Raw genomic sequence first — 24,208 nt, 5'->3', positions numbered from 1 at the left:
CAGTAAACAACTTAATGATATAAGTGAAGCTCTTGGAAAAACAAGAACAACCCAAATCCAAGAGTACCAGATGGAAAGAAATAATCAAGATCAGGGAGCAATCAATGAAATAGAAATGAAAAAAAAAACTATTAAAAGAATCAGTGAAAGAAAGACTTAGTCTTTGAAAAGATCAACAAGATCAGCAAACCCATAGGAAAATTAACTTGAAGAGAAAGAAGACCCTACTCAAGCATGTGACTCTTCAGTAATGCCATGTCTGTGTCTAGACTGAGTGGTGAGCTTATTTTCATCTACCTACCTATCTATCCATTTGTGTATCTATCAATCACCTATCTATTATCTATCTGTCTGTCCATCTATCATCTATCTATCTATCTATCTATCTATCTATCTATCTATCTATCTATCTATCTATCTATCATCATCATCATCTAGCTATCTTTTATCTCTCACAACTGTTTTTCCCACCTTTGGTTGTCAGCCTGACAGGATTTAGAATCATTATGGAAACAAATCCTTACTGTGTCTGCTAGGGATTTTCCAGATTACATTAAGTGACAAGAGAAGATGAACCTTAACTGTGAGTGGCACCACTCCATGAGCTGGTGTCTTGCACTATACAAAAAGGAGAAATTTAGCTGACCACCAGCATTCATTGCTTTCACTACTTCCACCCTGCTGGCATTACAATGTAATTCCTGCTCCTGCTATGTTCTTCCCATCATGATGGAACTGTAAGCTGCAAATAAATCTTTTCCTTCTTTAAGTTATTTGTGATTATTTTATCCCAGCAATGTGAAAAGTAACTGATGCATCACTCCTTCTGTCATCATATTCATTCCTGTATTTCTTATAATTACTTGTCCCACATCTTTTGTTTTATGCCAACATATTCAACTGCAGCTATGGCTGGTAATTTTATTATGATTTTCTTAAAAGTGTGAGTTCAGCCCAAATGATGGGCCATCTGCCCTTGTCACATGAAGGGAAGGAGAAGAATTCTTCCTGAGGAGAATCAAGTATTAGAACTTGAATGCTGGTCCCAATCACATGATGGGGGAGATCATCTGTGCCTTTATGTCAAGGGGGATAGGATTTCCAGAGGGAATTTGGATGCTGAACTTTCTGCCCAGACTGATACACAAAGTATTTTGCATTAAAAATTAATTATAACAATTTTATGTCACAAGTAATACTGCAGCACCTAGATTTCTTGATGATCTTGCATAAATGAAAGAATTAACTACAGTAAACTTAAATTTTTACATGAACAATTATCTAGAATTGAGATGAAAATATCCCATTGTGATGGAGAATGTCTATTTTCTTCTGTCACCTCAGCCCCCACCTGTCTGCCTCAATTATTCTAATTTTCTTCCAGTTGTATAAAGGCAGGAATTTGTTACTCCAAAAGAACTATCAAGTAGATTAACAAGAGGTCAGATACTAGCAGCTACTTCCTAGTAAATAATGCTGTACTTCTTGGATTCAAAGACATGTGGTTATGAATGTCAAATGATTTGGTGGGATGAAAAGACTTATGATTTTCTTTACCAGTTCCCTTAGGCTGTTTGAAACTTAGCTGTATTTTTCCTCCTGCTGGTTTCACCACTGATTGAGCTTTTATTTTGGTAGGTCAGTCCACCTGGGGTTCTGTGCTTGCCAGTGCTGAACATCCCAAGAACTGAATTCAGCTACTTCACAGAGACAAGATTTATTTTAGAAGAGCTTAATATCTCTGAGTCATTTCACATATTCAGAGATGAAATTAATCTGCATCAGCTAAACGATGAAGGAAAATTATCTATAACACTTGTTGGCAGCAGTGCTCTGGCGAGGTAAGAATTATTGTGAAGCTCTGTAAATGTGTTCCCCAGTGAAAGTTTTTTGAGCAATTATTTCCTTGCTCAAAGTTGTGTGACTTAATGGGAGGTATTAAAACCAGAGGACTTTAGAATAAAGGAAGTATTGTTTTTCTTCTTTTACTACAAAATATAGCTTATGCCATTTCTCCAGTTTCATTTTTATAATTCAAATAACATCTTTTAAGTAGAAAATGCATGTAAAATTGATCAAAACTATAACTTTAAATCATTTCAAATATTTTATTACAGGAACAGCACAATAGTCCTATCTATTAATACTGAAAATAGGCAATTGAAAATTAGGAGAAGATAAAAATTGAAACATTCTTAAAAAAGAAATCTCAGGAGAGAAATGGGAAAATATGTGGAAATAGGTCGCAAAAGTCATTTGATCATTTGTTTATTTATTTTATACTGTAGAAATAGCATGAATTTTTGAAAGTTCATGTAGTTCTAACTCCTGGCACCCAGTGTTATAAATGTGTTAACCACAGGTGGTTAACATAGAGTTCAGATGAAAGCTTGGCTTTTCTGCCTCCACCAGTAAGCACTTAAGAGCGGCCATTGGCCGGGTGTGGTTGCACATAGCTTTAATCCCAGCACTCCGGAGGCAGAGGTAGGAAGAGCATTGTGAGTTTGAGGGCAGCCTGGGACTACCGAGTAAGTTCCAGGTTAGTCTGGGCTAGAGTGAAATCCTACCTGTTTGTTGCTTAAGTATGAGGGCCTCTTAGGCTAGAGACTAAAATGTTCAACTCCTCAAAATACATGTTAAAAAAAAAAACTGTGTGTGTCCATGCATGTCTGTAACCTTAGTTGGTGAAGAGGGTGGGGGATGGAGACTGGAGAATTGCTGTGACTTGCTGACCAACAGCAGCTCCAGGTTGAGAAAGAGACCTTGCCTCAAGGAAATACCCAGTAGAGCAATGAAGAAGGCCTCCACTTACACACAGCATGGACATTTGTTTTCTAATCACATGTCATATAGCACACCAGACAATACTTCATATGCACATACATGTAAAAAAAGAAAAGGGTGGTTAGTTGGTGAAAGAATCTAGAGGTACATAATGACAAATAAAAAGGATGAATTCCTTGTCTTTATTTAAACTAACAATCTGGCCCCCAAAATGTGCACATCTGGTCACTGTGGCATAGAAAAAAAGAATCACTGGGCTTTGCCTACTTCCACCATCATCCTTCTTTGAACTCAGCATACAAAGGTGTCCTTGTGATGTGTTCCACCCAGCTAACAGGTGAAGACTCAAAGGCTGTATACTTCTATAGTTTACATCTTCATTCTGCATACAGTTTGTCAACTTGCTAATTGCTGATGACTATTACCAGTGGACTTCAACCTAAAAATACATGTAATAAAACCTTTTCTGTTTAGTAATTTTTAAAGCTAAGCATTTAAGGAAACATGCTTAGATATGAATTAGTGTATCCTTAGGTAACATCAGTCATGCAATTAGATATAATGAGCTTTATAGCAGTCTGTGCATGTGGGCTGTTTTGACCCCTGTGCTGTTTGAAACAAATGAAATTGTCTTGAGTAATATTTGTCAATACTGTTGACAAATGGCTGGAAGCTAGTTGTGAGTTATTTTTGTTACTTCAATTGTCACTTACATGACTCAGCTTTTTGTTACTGTAATCAAGTCCCTGACAAGGCTACTTATGAAGTAAAGAGAGGTTTGTCTTGGCTCAAGGTTCTGGAGCTCACATCTGCAGTCAGGCCACCACAGAGGTTTGGGTCTGTGGTGAGCACATCAGCAAATCTAGGAACAAAATGGTCACAGGAACAGAGATGAAGAGAATATTGCACACAATTCCCTCTGAGGGCATGTCCTCAATGACCTAAGGACCTCTCACTAGATCATATCTCTTAAAGCTCTCAACACCCACTAATGCTTCAACCTTGAATTATCATCCTATTACATGTTATCCTTTTGGATAAACTCAAATTATTCACAAACCATAAATATTACTGAAATAATACATTGTATTAACTTTTGTCAAACCAACTCATGCCAGTATACATGGTAGAGACAAGGTGAGAAGCCAAAAGGGCGAACTATGGACAATGTGTGTGTTAACCAAAAATAGAAGAATTTTATAATCAATTAAAATGGAAAAGGTTATGCTGATTTTGAGACAGAAATTGTCTGGGATTGTTTATGGAGTAGAATAGTTTTTAAAAATAAATTGAAATTCTGTTTCATTCACTATCACTCATTTGTTTTTGAACAGTCAGAAAAAACACTTAGTTTTATCTGAACCTTCTTAGTTTTGATAAAAGCTATCTCACCAGTAAAATGATGGTGGGGTTGATGTATATAGCTCAGTGTCAGAAGGCTTGCCTAGAATGCAGAGGTCCTGAATTCATTCCTCAGCCCTCCAAATTAATCAATAAATTAACTTAAAAGCTTACTTAAAAAATGATAGTCAAAGTAAGTAAGCCCAATAATATTTGTTTTTACTCTACAGTAACCAGATGTGCATGTTTGGGGGTGAGATTTTCAGTTTAAATACTAGCTATTCTGCTCACTAGTTATTTGATCTTGAACACATTTCTTAGCATCTTTGTGCCTCAGTTTCCCCATTTGTAAAATAAGGATTTTATCAGAACCCATTCCACAGGGTCAGAACTCACCTATGTATCTAGTCTTCAGTGGAAACTAATAAATTCTAGCTATTGGGAAGGAATGAAGACATTCTAGGAGTCTTGGGGGACATAATTAATGGACATGACATGTGAAAATACACAAAATAAAAGACTATCCTATTTTTTCAGAGGCTGTTGCAGTCAGGTTCACATAGCTGGTAGAAATTATCCAACAAAGTACAGCTTGTGGGGAAAAAAAAAAGAGGCTTATTTTGGCTTATATGCCCAAGAGGGAAGCTCCCTGATGGCAGGGGAAAACGATGGCATGAGCAGATAGTGGACACCCCTTCCTGGCCAACATCAAGTGGACAACAGGAACAGGAGAGTGTGCCAAACACTGGCAAGGGGAAACTGGCTCTAATACCCATAAGCCTGCTTCCAACAATACACTGCCTCCAGCAGGCAGTAATTCCCAAATCTCCATCAGTTGAGAACCTACCATTCAGAACACCTAAGTCTATGGGGGCACCTGAATCAAACTACCACAGAGGCCTATAAGTTCCCTCATATTTTTGGCTATTGGGAGAAAATCATTTGTGTAGGACCAGAGACTAAATAATTCCTGAGGTGAGAAAGCATGTCTTAGCCTTTTCTCTTCTTCTCCTCCATTTATTTTATAGTGAAGACAAAACTTTGGAATCTGCAGTTGTCAAAGTCATTAACCCGGTTGAGCCACGTGATGGCGAGCTGGAGTTCCTGGAGTCTTCCTCTTCCCTTGTGCTGAAAGAGCTTCTCCGGGAGGCTCCAGAGCTCATCACCGAGCAGCTGGCTCATGTTCTCAGAGGTGAGCGACATCTCTTCCTAGTAAATACTGGAAGGCTTAATGGAGTGGCTCTCAACTTGCTCATGCAGAAAGAGTGTGATCCATTCTTGGGTTAACAATCCCTTTAAAGACCCCAGGAAGCTTCATCAAAGAGGCGGGGAGTAAAGAGTTTGTTAAAGAGTAGCATTATATTGAATATTAAAAATGTGCATTTAAAAATAGGCACGGAGGGCCTGTGCTGTTTCACTAGACAAGAATATTAAATGGGCCTGCTGCACCTCAGTTGGAAAGCTGGAATAGCTCTTCTAGCTTTTAATAGCTTCCAGAGGAGATTCTTGCCCTGTGACAGTGTGAATGTGAACCAGAATTCCACCCATGGCCTTGAAATATCTCCTGGTACTTACACATGCTTGGCTTGCACAATACTATTTGTATAGCAAAATGTGCACCTTTTATTTGGATAATACTGTGTCAGGCCTTTCAGCCCCATCTTGTAACAGATTCCATCTTAGTCTGTTTTAAACACTACAGTCATTGGGCTGGAGAGATGGAGTAGCGGTTAAGCACTTGCCTGTGAAGCCTAAGGACCCTGGTTCAAGGCTCGATTCCCCAGGACCCACGTTAGCCAGATGCACAAGGGGGTGCACGTGTCTGGAGTTCGTTTGCAGTGGCTGGAGGCCCTGGCGCGCCCATTCTCTCTCTCTCTCTATCTGCCTCTTTCTCTCTCTATCACTCTCAAATAAATAAATAAAAATGAACAAAAAAAATTAAAAAAAAATAAACACTACAGTCACCATACACTGATCCATGGGCTCCATATCCATGAACTCAACTATGGATTGAATATATATATATATATATTTTTTTCAATACAGACAGAATATATATATGTGTATATATATATTCAATATAGACAGAATATATATATATATATATATATATATATATATATATATATATATTTCCTATATTCTCAGAAGAATCTGTGTCTATTAGGCCTGAAATGGATTAAGGAAAGAAAAGAAAGCTTTCTATAAAAATCAAAACAATGTCCACGCAAAAATAACTGAACTCTTACAGTGATTTTGTGGCACTAAAGTTGACTGACAATTTCTAATTTGAAACCATTCTTTTTTTTTAATTTTTTAATTAGTTTTCTATTCAGCAAATACAGGCCAGTTTGGTACCATTATTAGGCTCATCCGTGACCTACCCCCTCCCCAACGGCCCCTCCTTGTTGATGTTTATGGGCCCAGCACAAGGGGGAAGGAGACCAATACAGAGAAAAATCAACTCCTACCTAATCAGAGAGCCAGAGCCTCAGATGCCCCCAACACCTCATCACTGAAGCAGACCAAAAATGAAACCATTCTTTAGAGCTTCTCTGATAGAGAGGAAAGAGAGAATAGAATATAGTCTTTCCTCTGTATCTTTGGGACATTCGTTCTAGAACCCCAAGCATACCAAAATGTGTAGGTGGTTCATATCCAAATGTAAAGTGGTGCAGTGTTTGCCTACATCCTGGAAATCCTCCTGAACATGTCAAATAATCTCTGAATTAGTTGTAATACCCCATACAAAATTTTAAAGAGAATATCAAGTACAAATCTCTCTCTCTCTCTCTCTCTCTCTCTCTCTCTCTCTCTATATATATATATATATATATATATATATATATATATACACATACATATATAGATAGATAGATAGATAGATATAGATATAGATATATAGAGATATATATAGATATATATATCCAATACAGACAGACTTTAACACAAATATTTTCAATCCATAGTTGAGTTCATGGATGTGGAGCCCATGGATCAGTGTATGGTGACTTTAATGTTTAAAACAGACTAAGATGGAATCTGTTACAAGATGGGGCTAAAAGGCCTGACACAGTATTATCCAAATAAAAGGTGCATATTTTGCTAATCAAATAGTATTGTCAGACAAGCATAAGAGAATATTCTCCTAACATGTCTTGCAAACTGGGTTTTGTGTATTATTAAAAACTTATGTGTTATTCAGTAGGAAAGACTGGCAACTCATGGCTTGAATCATGATTCTTAATAAGTATTAAAACAATACAAAACTGTAGTTGAGACAAAGTCACAACTTGGCTCATGATGGCGACCCTGCTCAGTGTTAGAGTTAGAAGGAATGCACTTTTCAATCAATTCTCCAGCAACAGAGCTACTGTAAAGGGTCTGGTTTCTGTCTGAGCCCTCTCATTAGTGGTATTGGCATGCTGGCAGATTCTGAACATTTTCTTGTCACTTCACATTTAGAGTATGAGAGGATGAAGTCTCTGAAGGCTGTCACTAGACATATGACCCTAAGGGAGCCAGATACCCTGAAGTCTTGGAGAGATAAGACAAACAGGCGTTATGATAGGGGAAAGAGCATCCTGGAGACCAGGAACCACAAAGCATATGTATGTTTACATGTATGCTTCTATGTGGAGAAGAGATGGAACATACCTGAACAATTTTAGCAAGAGGAGGCTAAGTTCTTCATAAAGAACTGGACTAGAATTTCAGAGGCCAAAGTATTTGAGAGAATCTTTAGTAAATATACAAACACATTGAGCCAAATTTCACTGTATTCACTAAAATGAAGCTTAGATTTAAAGGTTTTCCAAACATATAACACCAAGTCTAAAAACATTACTTTCCCATATTTCTATAAGCGGTGTTAGCCTTTTTTTTTTTAATTTTCATAGCATGAATAGTTCTCTCAAAAGACCTCTCTTTATTAGCAACGATAATGTTACTTTTTATTTGGGGATACTGTAATAGTTGTTAATTTCACATACTGTTTTGGGAATGTGTTCATGTATTTTTCTAGTTCTTAAAAATTAAAAATAATATTTAAATCCAAAAAATTTATGTATACTTTTGGCTGAAAAACTTCTGTTTCAGATGTCATGAAACTAGATATTTATGTCTGTGACCTAAATGAAGCCTTAAAAGACCATATCACAATATATTATTATAAACTTTGTACCAAAAAATCCAAATTTATTGTAAGCTAAATGATACATGAATTTGATTACCCTTTGCATTTAATTCTCGTTGTATCTCTGAACATACCACACTGAGGTATGCTGGTATGTTAGAAGTAGGTTTCAGGTGGAGCAAAAAGTTGTTCCTGGGTTCATGGAGAAGGCCTTGCAAGTACTTCTTAGCTCTAGATGCTGGAAGAAAAACTATCAACTAATTTTCAACTTGTTCCTCAATGTGCAAATTATGGTCCCTCTTTTGAGACCGCATCTCCTTTATTATACAAACTAGTCTGGAGCTCATTGCTATTCTCTGCCCCTAGTGCAGGTACTACAGGGAGGTACTACCACACCTTCATTACAGGCCTGTCCACAACATCTGACAGCCAGTTCTTCATTACAGGCATGTGCCATCACACCTGACAGCCAGTTCTTCATTGGCTTGTATTTCAGCTCTTTCTCCTGAGCTCAACTTCTAAATGTTGACGTGCCTGGGATTTTGTTCTGGTCAGTTTTTGGTCTACATACCATCTATCCCCTCTTCAACAAAGCTCCCTGCACCATGGCAGACCTGTTGGTTGTCTGATTTAGTGTTGAGTCCTCTGTAGCCTCTGGATTCTTGCTTTTATGGATTTTGATTGATCACTGTGTCTGTTATCATTGCCCTGGAGCTTGTTGTCAGGCTGGCAGTAAGTATAGTATTAATGATGCTGCTTCCTCTGCAGTTTCCCCTGTACCTTGGCAGATAGGGTAGAAATGGCACATCTTGTGGTGGGCAGTCAGATTTCTTCTTATCAATGGATCTCAGTTTTCCGTTTTCTCTGCCTTCTGTAAAGCAAACCAGAGTCTCCAGCCAACAGTGAGAACAACTTGGGTTCAAGAGGATGTGCAAAGTTATTTGAGAGACTTTTTGGTGTGCAAGCAAACTCTTGTTCTGCAGAGAGCAGTGGAGGCTTCTTTCTGAAGTCTATGAGTTTCCTGTCCATGGGATTCTGACTTGATTTCCAGTACCAGATGCTCTCCCACTGGGTGGGCCACACATCCAATGAGAGAACAGTTGGTTACACACAGAGGCTGTGAGCCACTATTGTACAAGTGTGTACTTCTTATCTGGCCAGTTAACTTTGTAGCCTGCAGGGTGCCCTGCTTATTCATGTTGTTGGTAGCTATTTTCCTCCAGAGTCTAAAGGGCTTTCAAGCACGATGAGGGCTACCCAGGAGGGAGTTTGTTTCCCTTTCAATTCCAGCATAGTATTCAGATGTGCTGTGACCATCGCCTATACTGTCTTCTGCAGTAGGGTTTTATCTTCTACTTCTGACAGGTAATCAAGTGTTTTGGCAATGGCCTACATTGTTTGAAGGACCTCAAAGACCTCTCTGACAAAAACCCCACTTCAGGGGCAAGCCAATTCTGGGCCTGGGATTTAAAGTCCAGGAGTCCATGGTTTTAAGGTTGGGCTTTCTCATCTTTTATCTGGACTGTCTCCCCTCACTATTAATTAGTGGTTGTATCTTATAGAATGCTAGTCTGAATGATGGTTTCATGGAACTGATTCATATTTTCTTAACTTTTATGTAATTCTCTTCCCACCCTCCCTACTCACTCCTCCAAGCTCTTCCCACCCACCTATATTACATCCCTCCCCTAACATGCCAAGTAACTCCTCCTCTCCTCTCTTCCTGTCTCATTCTGATTTTATGACCATATTCCTGAGGCTTACTAACTTTTTCACTTATCTCCAATTGACACAAGTTAGGAGCCACAAATGGGAGAGAGTACATGCAGTATTTGACTTTCTGTGCTTGAGTGACCTCACTTAGAATTTTCCAACCCCATCCATCTTCCAGTAAATTTCATTGTTTCATTTTCCTTAGTGCTGAGTAGAATTCCATTATGTATATGTACCACATCTTCATTATCCATACATCAGTTAATTGGCATCTGGGCTGATTCCAATTCCTAGCTGTTATGAATAGAACCACCATAAATATGACCAAGAAAGTATCTCTGTAGTAAAGAGTGGAGTCTTGGGCTGGAAAGACTGCTTAGTAGTTAAGGCGTTTGCCTGCAAAGTCTAAGGACCCATGTTTGACTCTCCAGATTCCATGTAAGCCAAAACACAAGGTGACACAAGCTCACAAGGTTGCACATGTGCACACAGGAGTCTTTAGGGTTTATGCCCAAGAATAATATAACTGGATCAAATAGTAGATCTATTCTTATCTTTTTCAGGAGTCTCCATACTGAGTTCCACAGTGGTTGTACAAATTTGCACTCCCTTCTGCAGTGAGTGAGGGTTCCTTTCCCCATAGTCTCACCTGCATATAGTGTTCTTTGATTTTCTTTTCACTTTTTATTTGTATTCATATCAGTTAGTGCCTGTGATATATTGAGAGACTGTGCCTCATGGTTTTCCTACAATCCCCTTTTCCACATTGCTCCCTGAGCTATGGCAGGCCTGTTGGCAATCTTATTTAGTATTGAGTTCTCTGTAGTCTCTGGATTTCTGCTTTGATAGCTTGTGATTGATCACTGTGTCTGTCACAATTGCCTTGGAACTGGTTGTCAGGCTAGCAGTAAGAGTAGTATTCATGTTGCCACCTCTTCTTCTGGGCCCTGGCAGATTTGGTAGAGGTGGCATGTTTCATGGTGGGCAGTCAGCTTGGTTATTTTATTTTGGTTTTTCAAGGTAGGGTCGTGCTGTAGCTCAGGCTGACATAGAATTCACTTTCTGGTCTCATGGTGATCCTCCTACCTCTGCCTTTCAAGTGCTGACATTAAAGCATGAGCCAACACACCCAGCTGGCTTTGATTTTTTGATGAATACCATCCTGACTAGAGTGAGATGAAGTCAAAGGGTTTTTAAAACATATTTTATTTATTTGAGAGGGTGAGAGAGGCAGAGAGATAAAGAGAGAGAGAAAAAAAAATATGGGTGTGCCAGGGCTCCTACCAGTACAAACTCCAGATGCATGTCCCCCTTTGTGTATCTGGCTTATGTGGGTCCTGGAGAGTCAAACTTGGATCTTTTGGCTTTGCAGGGAAATGCCTTAACTGCTAAGCCATCTCTCCAGCCCCACAAGGTTGTTTTGATTTGCATTTCTCTGATGACTAAAGATGGTGAACATCTCTTTAAGTATGTAATGGCCATTTGTATTTCTTCCTTTGAAAATTCTCTGTTCAAATCTCTGCCCCATTTTTTGATTGGGTTGATTTTTTTTATTGTTTAGCTTTTTTTGTTCTTTGTAGATTCTAGATATTAGGCCTTTGTCAGACATATAGCTGGTGAAGATTTACTCACATTTTGTGGGATGTCTGTTGACTGTTGATGGTTGGCTTGTCTGTACAGTAGCACTTAGGTTTCATGAGGTCCCTGTGGTTGAGTGTTCATCTAATTTCCTGTGCTAGTGGGGTCTTATTCAAGAAGTCTTTCCCTATACCTATATTGTAGAGTGTTCTCCCTGCTATTTTCTTCTAGTTGTTTTAGAGTTTCAGGTCTTATATTGAGGTTTTTAATCCATTTAGGGTTGACTTTTGTGCAGAGTGAGATAAGTGGGTCTAATTTTATTCTTCTAAAGGTGGTTATCCAGTTTTTCCAACACCATTTTTTGACAATACTGTCATCTTTTCTCCAGTGTGTATTTTTTGCCCCTTTATCAAATATCAGGTAGCTGTAATTGCTTGAATTTAGAGATGAGTTTTCTATTTTATTCCATTGATCTGTGTGTCTGTCCTCTGCATTAGTCTTTTTGGAAAGATTCACTATGTCAGTATTCCCAACTCTTCTATGTACACTGGTATTTTCTTCTAAATATAGGAGATAAATATTCAGATCAAACCATATTTGACTCTTCTTAGTCCTACAACTTACTATTATAACTAGCTATCAAACTATTTCCATTATGGTACACTATTTTATTCACACAATGGTTTAGAACCCAATTACTTTTGATGTTGTTAAAAGATCATTTATAGGGGTTGGAGAGCTAGCTCAGTGGTTAAGGAAAAGCTTAATGATCCATTTTATACCAGCAATGAGAAAGGTAGCTAATATTCTGTTGAAGACCCCTTAAGTCATCTTTATAATAAGCTTGTCCATATTGTATCCCTTGTGGCCAGCATCCCCATCTCTATAAAATAGGTGCTCTTTTTCTTCATTCTTTCCTGTGGAGAACACAAATGAAGGGCCATTGGAAGTAACTGCCTCACTGAAGTGTTTTCCAGTGACACAAACCACATAAATCAAATATTCCACATAGATGATTCCATATTTACCAGGAAATCCAGTATTCAAGATGGCACTTTACATTCAACACACTTCTCCTCATGTTTCTTTGCTTCACAGCCTCATGTTTGGGTGACCCATGCAGTATATAGTTCCTAAATCCTCAGTGTGTTAGCTGAAAACCTGCCAAGTGTAATAAGCATGCTGCTGAAGATCTGGAACTGGGGAAAAAAGTGCCACACCTTTTGAACCTTTGGGTGATGCCACTGATACCTCTGGTCTTGATAACATATGCCAGCTTGAGTTGACTGTACCTGGTGCTAGAACACAGCATTTGTCCACAACTCCCCTCTGACTGTTCCTGGTGCTAGGACAGAGCCCCCACCCTGACTGTTCCTGGTGCTAAGACAGAGCCCCCCCCCAACTGTTCCTAGTGCTAGGACAGAGCCGCCCCCCCCCCGACTGTTCCTGGTGCTAGGACAGAGCCCCCCTTCTGACTGTTCCTGGTGTTAGGACACAGCCTTTGTTCACAGCTCCCTCTGGCTGTTCCTGGTGCTAGGACACAGCCATTGTTCACAGCTCCCCCTGACTGTTCCTGGTGCTAGGACACAGTCTTTGTCCATAGCTCCCTTCTGACTGTTCCTGGTGCTAGGACACAACTTTGTCCATAGCTCCCCTCTGACTGTTCCTGGTGCTAGGACACAGCCTTTGTCCATAGCTCCCTTCTGACTGTTCCTGGTGCTAGGACACAGCCTTTGTCCATAGCTCCCTTCTGGCTGTTCCTGGTGCTAGGACACAGCCATTGTCCACAGCTCCCTCTGACTGTTCCTCATGCTAGAACACAGCCATTGTCCACAGCTCCCTTCTGACTGTTCCTGGTGCTAGGACACAGCCTTTGTCCATAGCTCCCTTCTGACTATTGTCACCCTTTGGGTGAGCTACTTTCTCAGTCACTTGTTCTTTGGCTTTTTGAAGCTCCTTCACTCTTTCTTAAAAGTTCATGTCACAGAAAGAACCTGCTGTCCCTCCTCTTCAGCACCCTCCATGGTTTTAAGTAGGAGGACATGTTTTCTTTTTTTTAATGTGTTATGCTTCAATCTTTTTTTAATTTTTTGTTTATTTTTATTTATTTATTTGAGAGCAACGGAGAGAGAGAGAAAGAGGCAGATAGAGAGAAAGAGAGACAGAGAGAGAGAGAGAATGGGCATGCCAGGGCCTCCAGCCACTGCAAACAAACTTTGGACGCATGCACCGCCTTGTGCATGTGGCTAATGTGGGTCCTGGGGAATTGAGCCTCGAACTGGGGTCCTTAGGCTTCACAGGCAAGCGCTTAACCACTAAGCCATCTCTCTAGCCCAGGATATGTTTTCTTAAACTAGAGCTTCTTATAATAGTTACCTACTATTATCATTGTAAGGACATACTTCAAAGCTTAAACTTTTCAAGATACACATATACTCTCATATGGAAACACACATATTCATACAGCATTACTCTAAGATTATTTGTGTGAGAAATTATTTGTGTAAGGAAACAAAGTGTATATGCAGATGTCATAAGTAATGTTGGCTTTCTGATATTGATCTACTTTTTGTCTTCTTCCTTCCCCACCTAACCTTGTTATTGCCATGTGGTATGTTTTTCTTTCTCTTCTCCCTTTTTTCCTTTCTACTTCCTCTCCTTTTCTGGAGCTTTCCATCCCTTTTTATCTGGAAGACCTTTCTTATTATTTTCAAGCTTGTTCAACCTGAACATATCTAATGGTCATCTGGCATAAATTTTGTGCTTGGTAATGTCCTGGATTGCTTCCAAAGTCCAATGGTCAAAGACCCACTAGACTGCTCAACCTGTCTTCTTTTATTGTCCCAGAGACATAGCCAGGGGACTGTTGCCAATTCTGAGATCCATTAAATGCCAAGTCATCACTTTGGGGTTTGTGTGAGTATTCATGTGTATTGGCATGTGTATGTGTTCCAAGGACCATCTAGCCGTGAGATTTCAGCCACTGATTACCAAGCATGCTTCTAGCAAGTTCACATAATGCCCGGTGGCCTTTAATGTTTGTTTGCACATGGCCTTGACTACAGCCACCAGTTGATAGAATGGGACAGATAATAATAGTTGTTCTTGGTTTAGGACCAAGTGGAGACCTGTACCTTGGGCTGCACAAAGTAGACTCTCTTTCCTACTGTCAATTCTGTCTGACCATTAATAAAGAGTAGTTGCTTGCTGTTTTAGTAGCCTGGATTAATAGCTTCAAAATGAGCCTTTTAAGGCTGTCAAACTCAGCCATGGTTTTTTGTTTTTGTTTTGTTTTACTTGTCTTGCCTAAAGAGTGATCATGATTATAAAATCCAAAGGCCTGTTTTTCTTAGGAAGATGTTGTACATAGGAAAAAAAATTGTTATTTCTTCCAGATACAAAATCAAAGTAACTATTCAAGTTCCAAGTATTCTCCCACACAAAAGAAAAGCATTACTTTTAAATTCACACATTTTAAATTTATAAGAATTGGAAACACTTGAATAAAATGCTCTTTTGATACCTTTGCCAACAAGATGTGAATTATGTTATATGCCTTTTTTTCACTTTTCTCTTTTCCAACTCTCTCCACTCTGTTATTCATACTTTAATATTTTTGTTTTTCAGAATAAAAATAATTCAATCCTGGGAAAAACACAAAAGAGATTTAAGTTCCTTCTTTTTTGCTGAGAATTCATCATGCAGACTTCACCTTCTCTGTGTGACTGTTTTCCCAAAACAGCTCTGACACCTGTAGAGCATGCTTGATATTAATACACTGCAGTTGCTCTTGGCAAGAGGCCCTTCACAGCTTTATTCCTCTGAATCAGGAATACTGTGCCTGACTTTCTCCTAATGGAATGAAACATTTGCTACTATTTTGCTATAATTGCTTTCTTTGTTGCCTGCTATGAATTCTGTCAGGTTATGTTTAGCCAGGATATTTTAGGGTACAAACTTATGGATTATTTTCTTTCATTTTGCAGAATTTGCTACAAGTTAAGTCAGTTCCCATCTAGAAAGCAGGTTTGAATGTGCTAACAGGTGGTTTTAGCTGCTTTCATTCCTGAAACTGATACTTAACTAAGTATGCCTCTACTAAATGAGTTTCATTTTTGTATTTATTATTAGAGTTTCATCATGAAATTTTCATATACCCATTTAATGCATTTATTATATTCACCTATACCACCCTCTCTTGTTCATTTCTGTCACTGTTCTCGTTCTTCATCCTGACTAGTTCTGCTTTAATGTCTTTTTTGCTTTGCTTTGTTCTGGTTTTGTGACCCAGTGAGTTTTATTAGGGTTGTTTATAGGATCACAGATAGGGGATTGTTTACAGGGGAGTGGACTCCATGCAAGTGGCTGTGCCACTGAAGACAATGTCTCTCCCTCCTCCAGTAACCATTAACTGCCTGTAGACATTCAAGAAGCAGTGAGTCCTTCCCTTTAACTATACTTATTTCCCTTTAAAACCTCAGGGAGAGGCGGGGCCCAATGGGTCCTCTGCCTGACCTCATGACTGCATGTTGATAGGTCCAATTTTGTGTAGGTCTTGTGCTGGTGATCACAACTGCTGTGACATCAAGAGTGTAACTGAGATGTCATGCTCTGCAGTTAACTTTCCACCTCACTCCACTCCTTCCCCTGGCACTTACATTCTTTTTGCCTCCTCTTTCGTGATTCTCCCTGCTCCTTGGAGGGAGTAATGGAGATGCTTCCTTTAGGGCTGAGTACTGAACAATCACTTATTCTCAGTATTTTGAGCAGGTAAGGAGTTTCTGCAATAACCACCAGCCATGGGAAAAGCTCCTCTGGCCAAAGTTGATGACTAATTTATGAGTATAGGCATAATTATCATTATTTTCATTATTTTTTGCATATGTATGTTTATGTGTAATGTGTGTATACATGTTTGTGTGTGTGTGCAGGTGCACATACACATATATATTCAAGTGTGTGGAGGCCAGAAGTCATTGGTGAGTGTCTTCTTTAATTGTTTTCTGCTGTATTTATTGAGACTAAGTCACTCAGTGAACCTAAAGCTCGCTGATCCCACTACTTTATGTAGCCAGTTTGCTCTGGGGATCCACCTGTCTCTGTCTCAAAGAACTAGGATTACAGGTGTATAGGGTTCACTTGAGTGTTGGGGATCTGAACTCAGTCCCTCAAGCTTCCATGACAAACACTTCACTGAACAAGTCATCATCCTAACCAATAAATGAAATTATTTAGTGGGTAATTTAATGGTCACACCATGACTAGTTTGCAAAACTACAGCAGTAGCTTCTCAATTTATGCCATGACCTTCCCAGCCATGGGATTTTGACAAGGTTTACAGTTCCAGATATAGATTCCCTTCTGTGGAGCAGGCCTGGACTCCCATCAAAAATGGTTGGTTACCCCAATGACTGACTTGCCATTATTGCACTGTTGCACTTTTAATCTGGAGTAGTGTACTACTCAGGACCATAACTGAGACTTTTAATGACAGTTCACTCTCAGCACCCTCCATAGCACACTTCTGCACTACGAGAGCTAGCCATTAAAGAAGAAGCTTCCCTCTCAGTTCCTTGATTTCTCTATACCTTGCAACCAGAGTATGTAGTGTCCTCAGCAATAGGGACTTATCATCCAGTTCTGGTGGGTAACCAATAGCAGTGGCAATAGCCTATATTTTGAGGAACTCTGAAGCCACCATGACCAATCACTCATAGGGAGATAAGCTACTCCTGGCAGTAAGATGGGATTTTTATTTGATAACCCATGGCTTCTGGCCACTTTTTTGTCTATTCACAAAGATGACTTCTGTTTAAACAACTGTGTGTGCTCATTCTTTCCCCATGTTGCACTCAGCTTCACATTGCTACCAGAAAATGTCCAACAAAAAGTAGCTTGTGGGAGGAAAGGATTTGTTTTGGCTGAAGACTTCAGGGGAAGCTCCATGGTAGTAGGGGAAGTGATGGCATGGTAAGAAGGTGGACATCATCTCCTGGTCAACATCTAATGGACAATAGTAGTGGGAGATTTTGCCAAACACTGACAAGAGGAAACTGGCTATAACACCCATAAGCCTACCCCCAACAATACATCACCTCCAGAAGGGTCCAATACCCAAATTACCACCAGCTGGGGACATAGCATTCAGAATACATAAGATTATGGGGGACACTTAGATCAAATCACCACATTCTACTCTGGACCCTTATAAACTGATAACCATACATGATATAAAATGCAGTGCATTCAGTCCAAATTTAAAAGTCCCCAGAGTCCAAGATCTTTTAACTGAGCCATAACACACACACACACACAAATAAAATCCCATAATGGCACAAAATAAACATTCATGCAGCAAAAGATGGCATTGGGCATAGAAAGGAAAAGTTGAACCAATATGTCAAATTCTGTAGGTCCAAGTCTGACAACTCTAACCATTGACAAGTCTCCAAGTCTGATAATTCTAACCAATGACAAGTCTCTGGAGTTCTACTTCTTCCCCTCCAGCTCAGCTGCACACAGTCCCAGAAAACTTCACCTGGTGCCAGCGGTTCTCCTTGGCACCCATCCCATAGTCATGGCATCTCCACTGGGTCTCCCCTGCAACCCATAGTTCAACCTAATGGCTTCATCAATTCTCCACACAAGTAAAACCTGCTTTACATTGCTCATGGCTATTTCAAAAAAAGAAAAAAATTGTGTAGCAAATTCAATGACCATATCTTTCCTGCATGTTATACTCCATTTTACCAGGTGGGCTACCAATTTATTAATACCAGGGGAAAATAAATCCAACTTTGAAGAGCAGGGTATTCCTTCAGCATCAGGTCTCTTACTTCAAAAGAGTCCACATTTTCCTGCTGTCCCAGTGCAGATCAGCTGGCCCAATCTCAATAACTGCAATCTCTCAAACAATTGCAGCTGAATGGGCAGCAGTTTCACCCCAAACATTTTATTTCTTTCTGTGTCATATCTATCTGCTCACACCAGTCCATTTATATGGATTGCAATCCTGCACAAATTCTCAGGACACAAGCATAACAGCAAGCCTCTCACACAAACTGCCTCTAGCCCAGTCCAGGCAAAGCTCTTTCTTCCCCTTATTAGCCAAACCTCATAGTCCATAGTTCTTACTGCATTCAGGTCTTTCAACTCTAATCAGAATAGTTCATCAAGCTATACTTACAGTACTGCAAGGCATCTCTTAGTCAAAGGTTTCAAATCCTTCTACATTCCTTCCTCAAATCAGTCCGCAAAAGGCCAAAAGCCATAGTGGTTTTTAGCAGTAACACCCCACTCCCCTGGTACCAATTTACTGTTGCAGTCAGATTTGCATTGCTGCAAGAAAACACATGACTAAGAGCAGCTTGTGGGAGGGAAGGGTTTATTTTGGCTTATAGACTATAGGGGAAGCTCTATGATGGTAGGGAGAAATTATGACATAAGCAAGGGGTGGGCATCACCTCCTGGTCAACATCAGGTAGACAACAGCAGCAGGAGATTGTGCCAAACACTGGTAATGAGTAAGCCTGTTATAATGCCCATAAGCCCAGCTCCAATATACCACCTCTAGGCAGTTCCAATTCCCAAACTACCACTAGCTAGGGACCTAGCATTCAGAACACATAAATTTATGGGGACACTTGAGTCAAACCACCATACCACAATGTGTGTGAGGAGGTCAGAGGATGACCCCAAATGTAGGACCTCACCTTTCACCTCGCTTGAGGCAGGGTCTCTTGCTCTTCACTGCTGTGTTCACAGGGATAGGCACACCAGAACTTCCACAGGATTTTCCTGTTTCCATCATCTCCACCCCTCTTCTTGTCATGTGTACTGGGATTATAGATTCTCATCACAGAAGCTGGCTTTATGTGTGTCCTGGGGATCTGAACTCAGGTACTTACACTTGTATGACAGGCAGTTTCATCCACTGAGCCATCTCCCCAGCCCCAACTCCTTTACTCTTCTTTATTTTTTAAATTAGGTTACCCATTATTCACTATCAGGCATCCTTATGGCTTTTACTCACCTCCTTAGTTTGGTCAATGCTCTCCAACCCTCTTCTCTACTACCTCCCTGCTCCTGCTCCCAGCTAAAACCTTCCTCCCCTCTAGTGTGCTCCTTTCACTTTCATCTCACCTGTGTTTTATCTCTCTATTTCTTAAAATTATTTTTCCCCTTTCATACATCTCTTTCTAGTTTCCTGGCCTTATATATACTAAATAATGTATAATAGATATACACAAATCCACATATATAAGCATACTTAGTATGCTTTTCAGTTGCATCTATTGTCCTAAAATTCCAATGATTCATATTTCTTTATGGCTGGATCAATAAAATTCCAATGATCCAGCTGTCCATGGTGGTATATGCCTTTAATTCCAGCACTTGGGAGGCAGGAGTAGAATTGCCAAGAGTTCAAGGCCACCCGGAGACTACATAGTAAATTCCAGGTCAGCCTAAGCTAGAGTGAAACCCTACCTCAAAAGACCAAAAAAGAAAAAATTCCAATGACCATATGTAACACACTTTCATTACCCATTCATCAGTTGATGGGCATCTAGACTAACTCCATGTCCTGGCTATCATGAATAGGGCAGAAATAAACATAGATGTGGATGTATCTCTGCTGGGATATTGTCCTTTGTAGAAATTTTCAGGACTCCTATAGCTGGATCATATGGTACTCCTAAATTTAGCTTTCTGAGGAACAGTTGCACCTATTTACATAGTGGCTGCAAAAGGTCACACTCTAAATTACAGTGACTAAAGCTTTTCTTTCTCCACAGCCTCACCCTCACCAATGGTGGTCACCTATATTCTTAACCATTCCTTTTAAATATATCTATATAAATACATATATATATTTACTATTTGTTTGTTTATGAGAGAGAAAGAGCAAATGGGCATGCCAGGGCCTCTATCTACTGCAAATGAACTCCAGATGCATGTGCCACCTTTTACATCTAGCTTTATGTGGGTACTGGGGGATTGAAAATGGGTCATTATGCTTCACAGGCAAGTGCCTTAACTGCTAAGCCATCTCTCCAGCCCTTTCTTAATTATTCTCATCATGGTAATATAAAATCTCAAAACAATTTTAATGTGCATTTCTCTAATGGCTAAGGATATTGAACACTTATTAAAATAGTTGTTGAGCCAGGCGTGGTGGCGCATGCCTTTAATCCCAGCACTTGGGAGGCAGAGGTAGGAGGATTGCTGTGAGTTTGAGGCCACCCTGAGACACCATAGTGAATTCCAGGTCAGCCTGGGGTAGAGTGAAACCCTATCTCGAAAAAGCAAAACAAACAAACAAACAAAAAAAAAAGTTGTTGGCTATTGGCATTTCTTCTTTTTTAATTATCATTATTTTATTGACAAGCCCATAATTATAGACAACAAACCATGATTTAGTAGAATGACCATTTTTTACCATATATATAGTAAACTAGGAGGTCCTTCTATCTTCTGATGTCTTTCTGAAGTTCTTTCTTCAGTATTTGAAAGTTTTCATTGTAGAGACTTTTGCTTCCTTGGCTAGGTTTATTCTAATATGTTCCAGTCAGTTCCTCATTGCTGACACAAACATCCAACCAGACACAGATTATGGGAGAAAGGGGTTTATTTCAGCCTTATACATCCAGGGGAAGTTCTATCAATAACAGAAGAAGCTGGCTCACTTTCATAGAACCAGAGAGACATCACCAATAGCCATCCCAAGAGAAAACATGAACAGCCAGAGCTCAAACTGCTCTGAACATAGCTAGCAGGGCTTGACTGAAGATCTACCACCAAACACAGTTTAGGGCTGGCCTCCAAACTCTGTCACCAGTGACATGCTCCCCTGTAGCAGGGATCTGCCTGCTAGGGGCTGAGGTTGTAAGCTCAATTTTAATAAAACACCCGAGCCTATGGGGCCATACATTTATACTATCACACTTAAACTACCACACAAGTTTTAGTTTAGTTATATATTTTTATTTATTTATTTTGCATGTGTATATGTAGTGTAAGTTTCTGATGTGTGTGATATGTGTTGTATGCACATGTGTGTGCAGATGTGCATGCCACGTGCACATGCATGTGGAGGCCAGAGAAAAGCGTCATGTCCTTCCCTTGTTGCTCATCTGCATGTTTTCTTGAGGCATTGTCTCTCCTTCAACACTCAACTGCTATCAGCAAGCACCAGAAATTGTAGTTACAGGTGTATGTGGCCATGCCCATCTATTACTTGGGATCTGGAGAGTTGAGATCAGCAGCCTCCAACCTGAGAGGCCTTCATGCGGAAGTAGGAAGAGATTTTAACAAAGTGCCACCTCCCCAGCCCTGTTTTGGATGAGATTTTTTTCCCCTAATTTCATCTTCTGCATGTTTCTTCCTGGTATTTAGGAAGACTACTGACTTTTATATTCATATTTTTAAAATTTATTTATTTATTTATTTTTTTATATGCATATTTTTGAATGGTGTCACTTTGCTGGCAGTTTATTAGCTCTAGAAGTTTACTGATGGGGTCTTTAGGGGTTCTTATATACATATCATCTGCAAATAAGGAGACTGACTCCTTTTCCTCTTTTTATCCCTTTTATTTTCTTCTGTCGTCTTCTTGCTCTAGATAGGACTTCAGGCACTATATTGAATTGGAATAAAAAGAATAGACATACTTTTCTTGTTCATAATCTTAATGGAAATGTTTTGAGTTTTTTTTTTTTCATTTAGCATGGTGTTGACTACAGGCTTGTTGAATATATCCTTTAGTGTTCCCACTATCCTAATCTCCCATGACTTTTATCATGAAGGCATGTTGGATTTTCTCAAATATCTTTTCTGCAAATATTACAATAATTATGTGATTTCTCTCCTTGAGTCTAATTATGTGATAACTTACATTTATGATTTACATATGTTGAATGATCCTTGTTTCTCTATAATGAAGATATCTTTATCACAGTAAATTATCATTTTCATGTGTTCTTAGATTCATTACAAAAATTTATTGAGAAGTTTTATGATTTTTGAAAAATTTTGCATCTATGTTCATCAGAGAGATTGGTATATAATTTTCTTCTTTTGGTTATGGTATCTATCAGCATAACATTGGCTTTGTAAAAGGAATTGAAAACATTTCTTCCTTTTCTATTTCATAGAATAATTTGAGAAAGATTGCTGGTAGTTCTTCTTTAAAGGTAAAGTGGAATTTTGTAGTGAGTCTTTCTGGACCTTTCTGGACCTATTGGTTTTAGATGGCAGATTTTCAAAAATCACTACTCCAATTTCTTTGCTTATTATAGATTTGTTTACATTATTGGCCTCATTTGGTTTTAATTTGATAGGTCATATGTACCTAGAAATTTATCCATTTCTTTAAAAATTTCCCATTTAGTGAAATATGCTTTTAAGGTACATCTGTATAATTTTCTGAATTTCATTGATATCTGTTGTGATTTCTCTCTTTTCTACTTTTATTCACTTTGGTGTTCTATTCCTTTCTTTTAGTTAATTTGGCTAAGGGTTGGTTTACCTCTTTATCTCTTTAAAGAATCATCTCTACAGATTCCTCTGTATTATTTTAAAAGTTTTATATTTCATTAATTTCTGCACTGATCTTAATTACTTTTTCCCATTCACTACTTCTGGATTTAGTTTGTTCTTGTTCTTCTAACATACATTATTATATCTATGTGAGGTCTGTCAGAAAATTTATTGTAGGCATTAGAGCAATGCACTTCTTTCTTAGGACTATCTTCATTACAAAACATAGATTTTGGTGTGTTGTGTCTTCATTTCAGTCAGCAAGTATATGTGTCCTGTTCATGTGTGTATGTGCATTCATGTGTGTGAGTACAGGTGTGTACATACCATGTAATGAGTGTGGATGTCAGAAAACAACTTTAGGGATCAGTCCTCCCTTTCCTCCTTCTTTGAGGCATAATCTCTCCTTGTTCACCACTGTATTTGCCAGGATAGCTGGCCTGTGAACTTCTGGGTTCTTCTATCTCCACCTAGCTTCCCCCACTGGTGTGCTGGATTATGGATAGCCAATACAGCTTCTGGCTTTACATGGGTTCTGGGATCCAAACTCAAGTACTCACACTTGTGTAGCAAGCACTATATCTACTGAGCCATCTTCTAACCTCTGGGTCCTTTTTAAAAAGCATCTAATCTGCTACCTTGTATTTTATTATTTATTTACTTAACCTTTTACATCTAGCATGAGTGCCTCTGTTTTTATATGTGTAAGTGTTTGCATAAATGTACTCAGACATGTTGTGATGAGTAGTAATATTGAATATGTCCTTCTGTCACTCTCCATTTTACTTATTGAGATAGGGTCTCTCTGATCCTAGAATTCACTGATTCAAGCAGTCTGGCTCACCAGCTTGCCTTATATATCTGCCTGTCTGCCTCCCAAATGCTGTGATTATGGGCATGTACCATCATGCCTGGAGTTTGTGTGGTGATTGGGATCCAAACTCAGAGTCACATACCTAGATGGTAAGCTCTTTAGGACTGAGCCATTTCCCTAACCCCTTCTTATTATGGAATTGTGATCATTAATATTCTGAATTATTATTGAAAAATGTGTATTAACTCCAGCCACTTTGTTCATTTCATAGAATTTGGTGTTACACAGTCCTCCTTTGCTTAGCT

General features: G+C 39.2%; 1 protein-coding gene across 1 annotated transcript in view; it reads left to right on the top strand.

Moving 5' to 3' along the window:
* Prune2 (prune homolog 2 with BCH domain) overlaps positions 1 to 24,208 on the top strand; it is a 309,960-nt gene that overhangs the window by 53,121 nt on the left and 232,631 nt on the right. The window contains exons 3-4 of the mRNA XM_045146033.1: positions 1,639 to 1,841; positions 5,154 to 5,317. Of these exons, the coding sequence (XP_045001968.1) occupies positions 1,639 to 1,841; positions 5,154 to 5,317 (367 nt within the window). The remainder of the gene's footprint in view (positions 1 to 1,638; positions 1,842 to 5,153; positions 5,318 to 24,208) is intronic.

The sequence above is a fragment of the Jaculus jaculus genome, chromosome 1, assembly GCF_020740685.1.
Source record: "Jaculus jaculus isolate mJacJac1 chromosome 1, mJacJac1.mat.Y.cur, whole genome shotgun sequence".
Classification (NCBI taxonomy): domain Eukaryota; kingdom Metazoa; phylum Chordata; class Mammalia; order Rodentia; family Dipodidae; genus Jaculus; species Jaculus jaculus.
The sequence above is the reverse complement of the archived record's forward strand: the minus strand, read 5'-3'. Positions and strand labels throughout refer to the sequence as shown.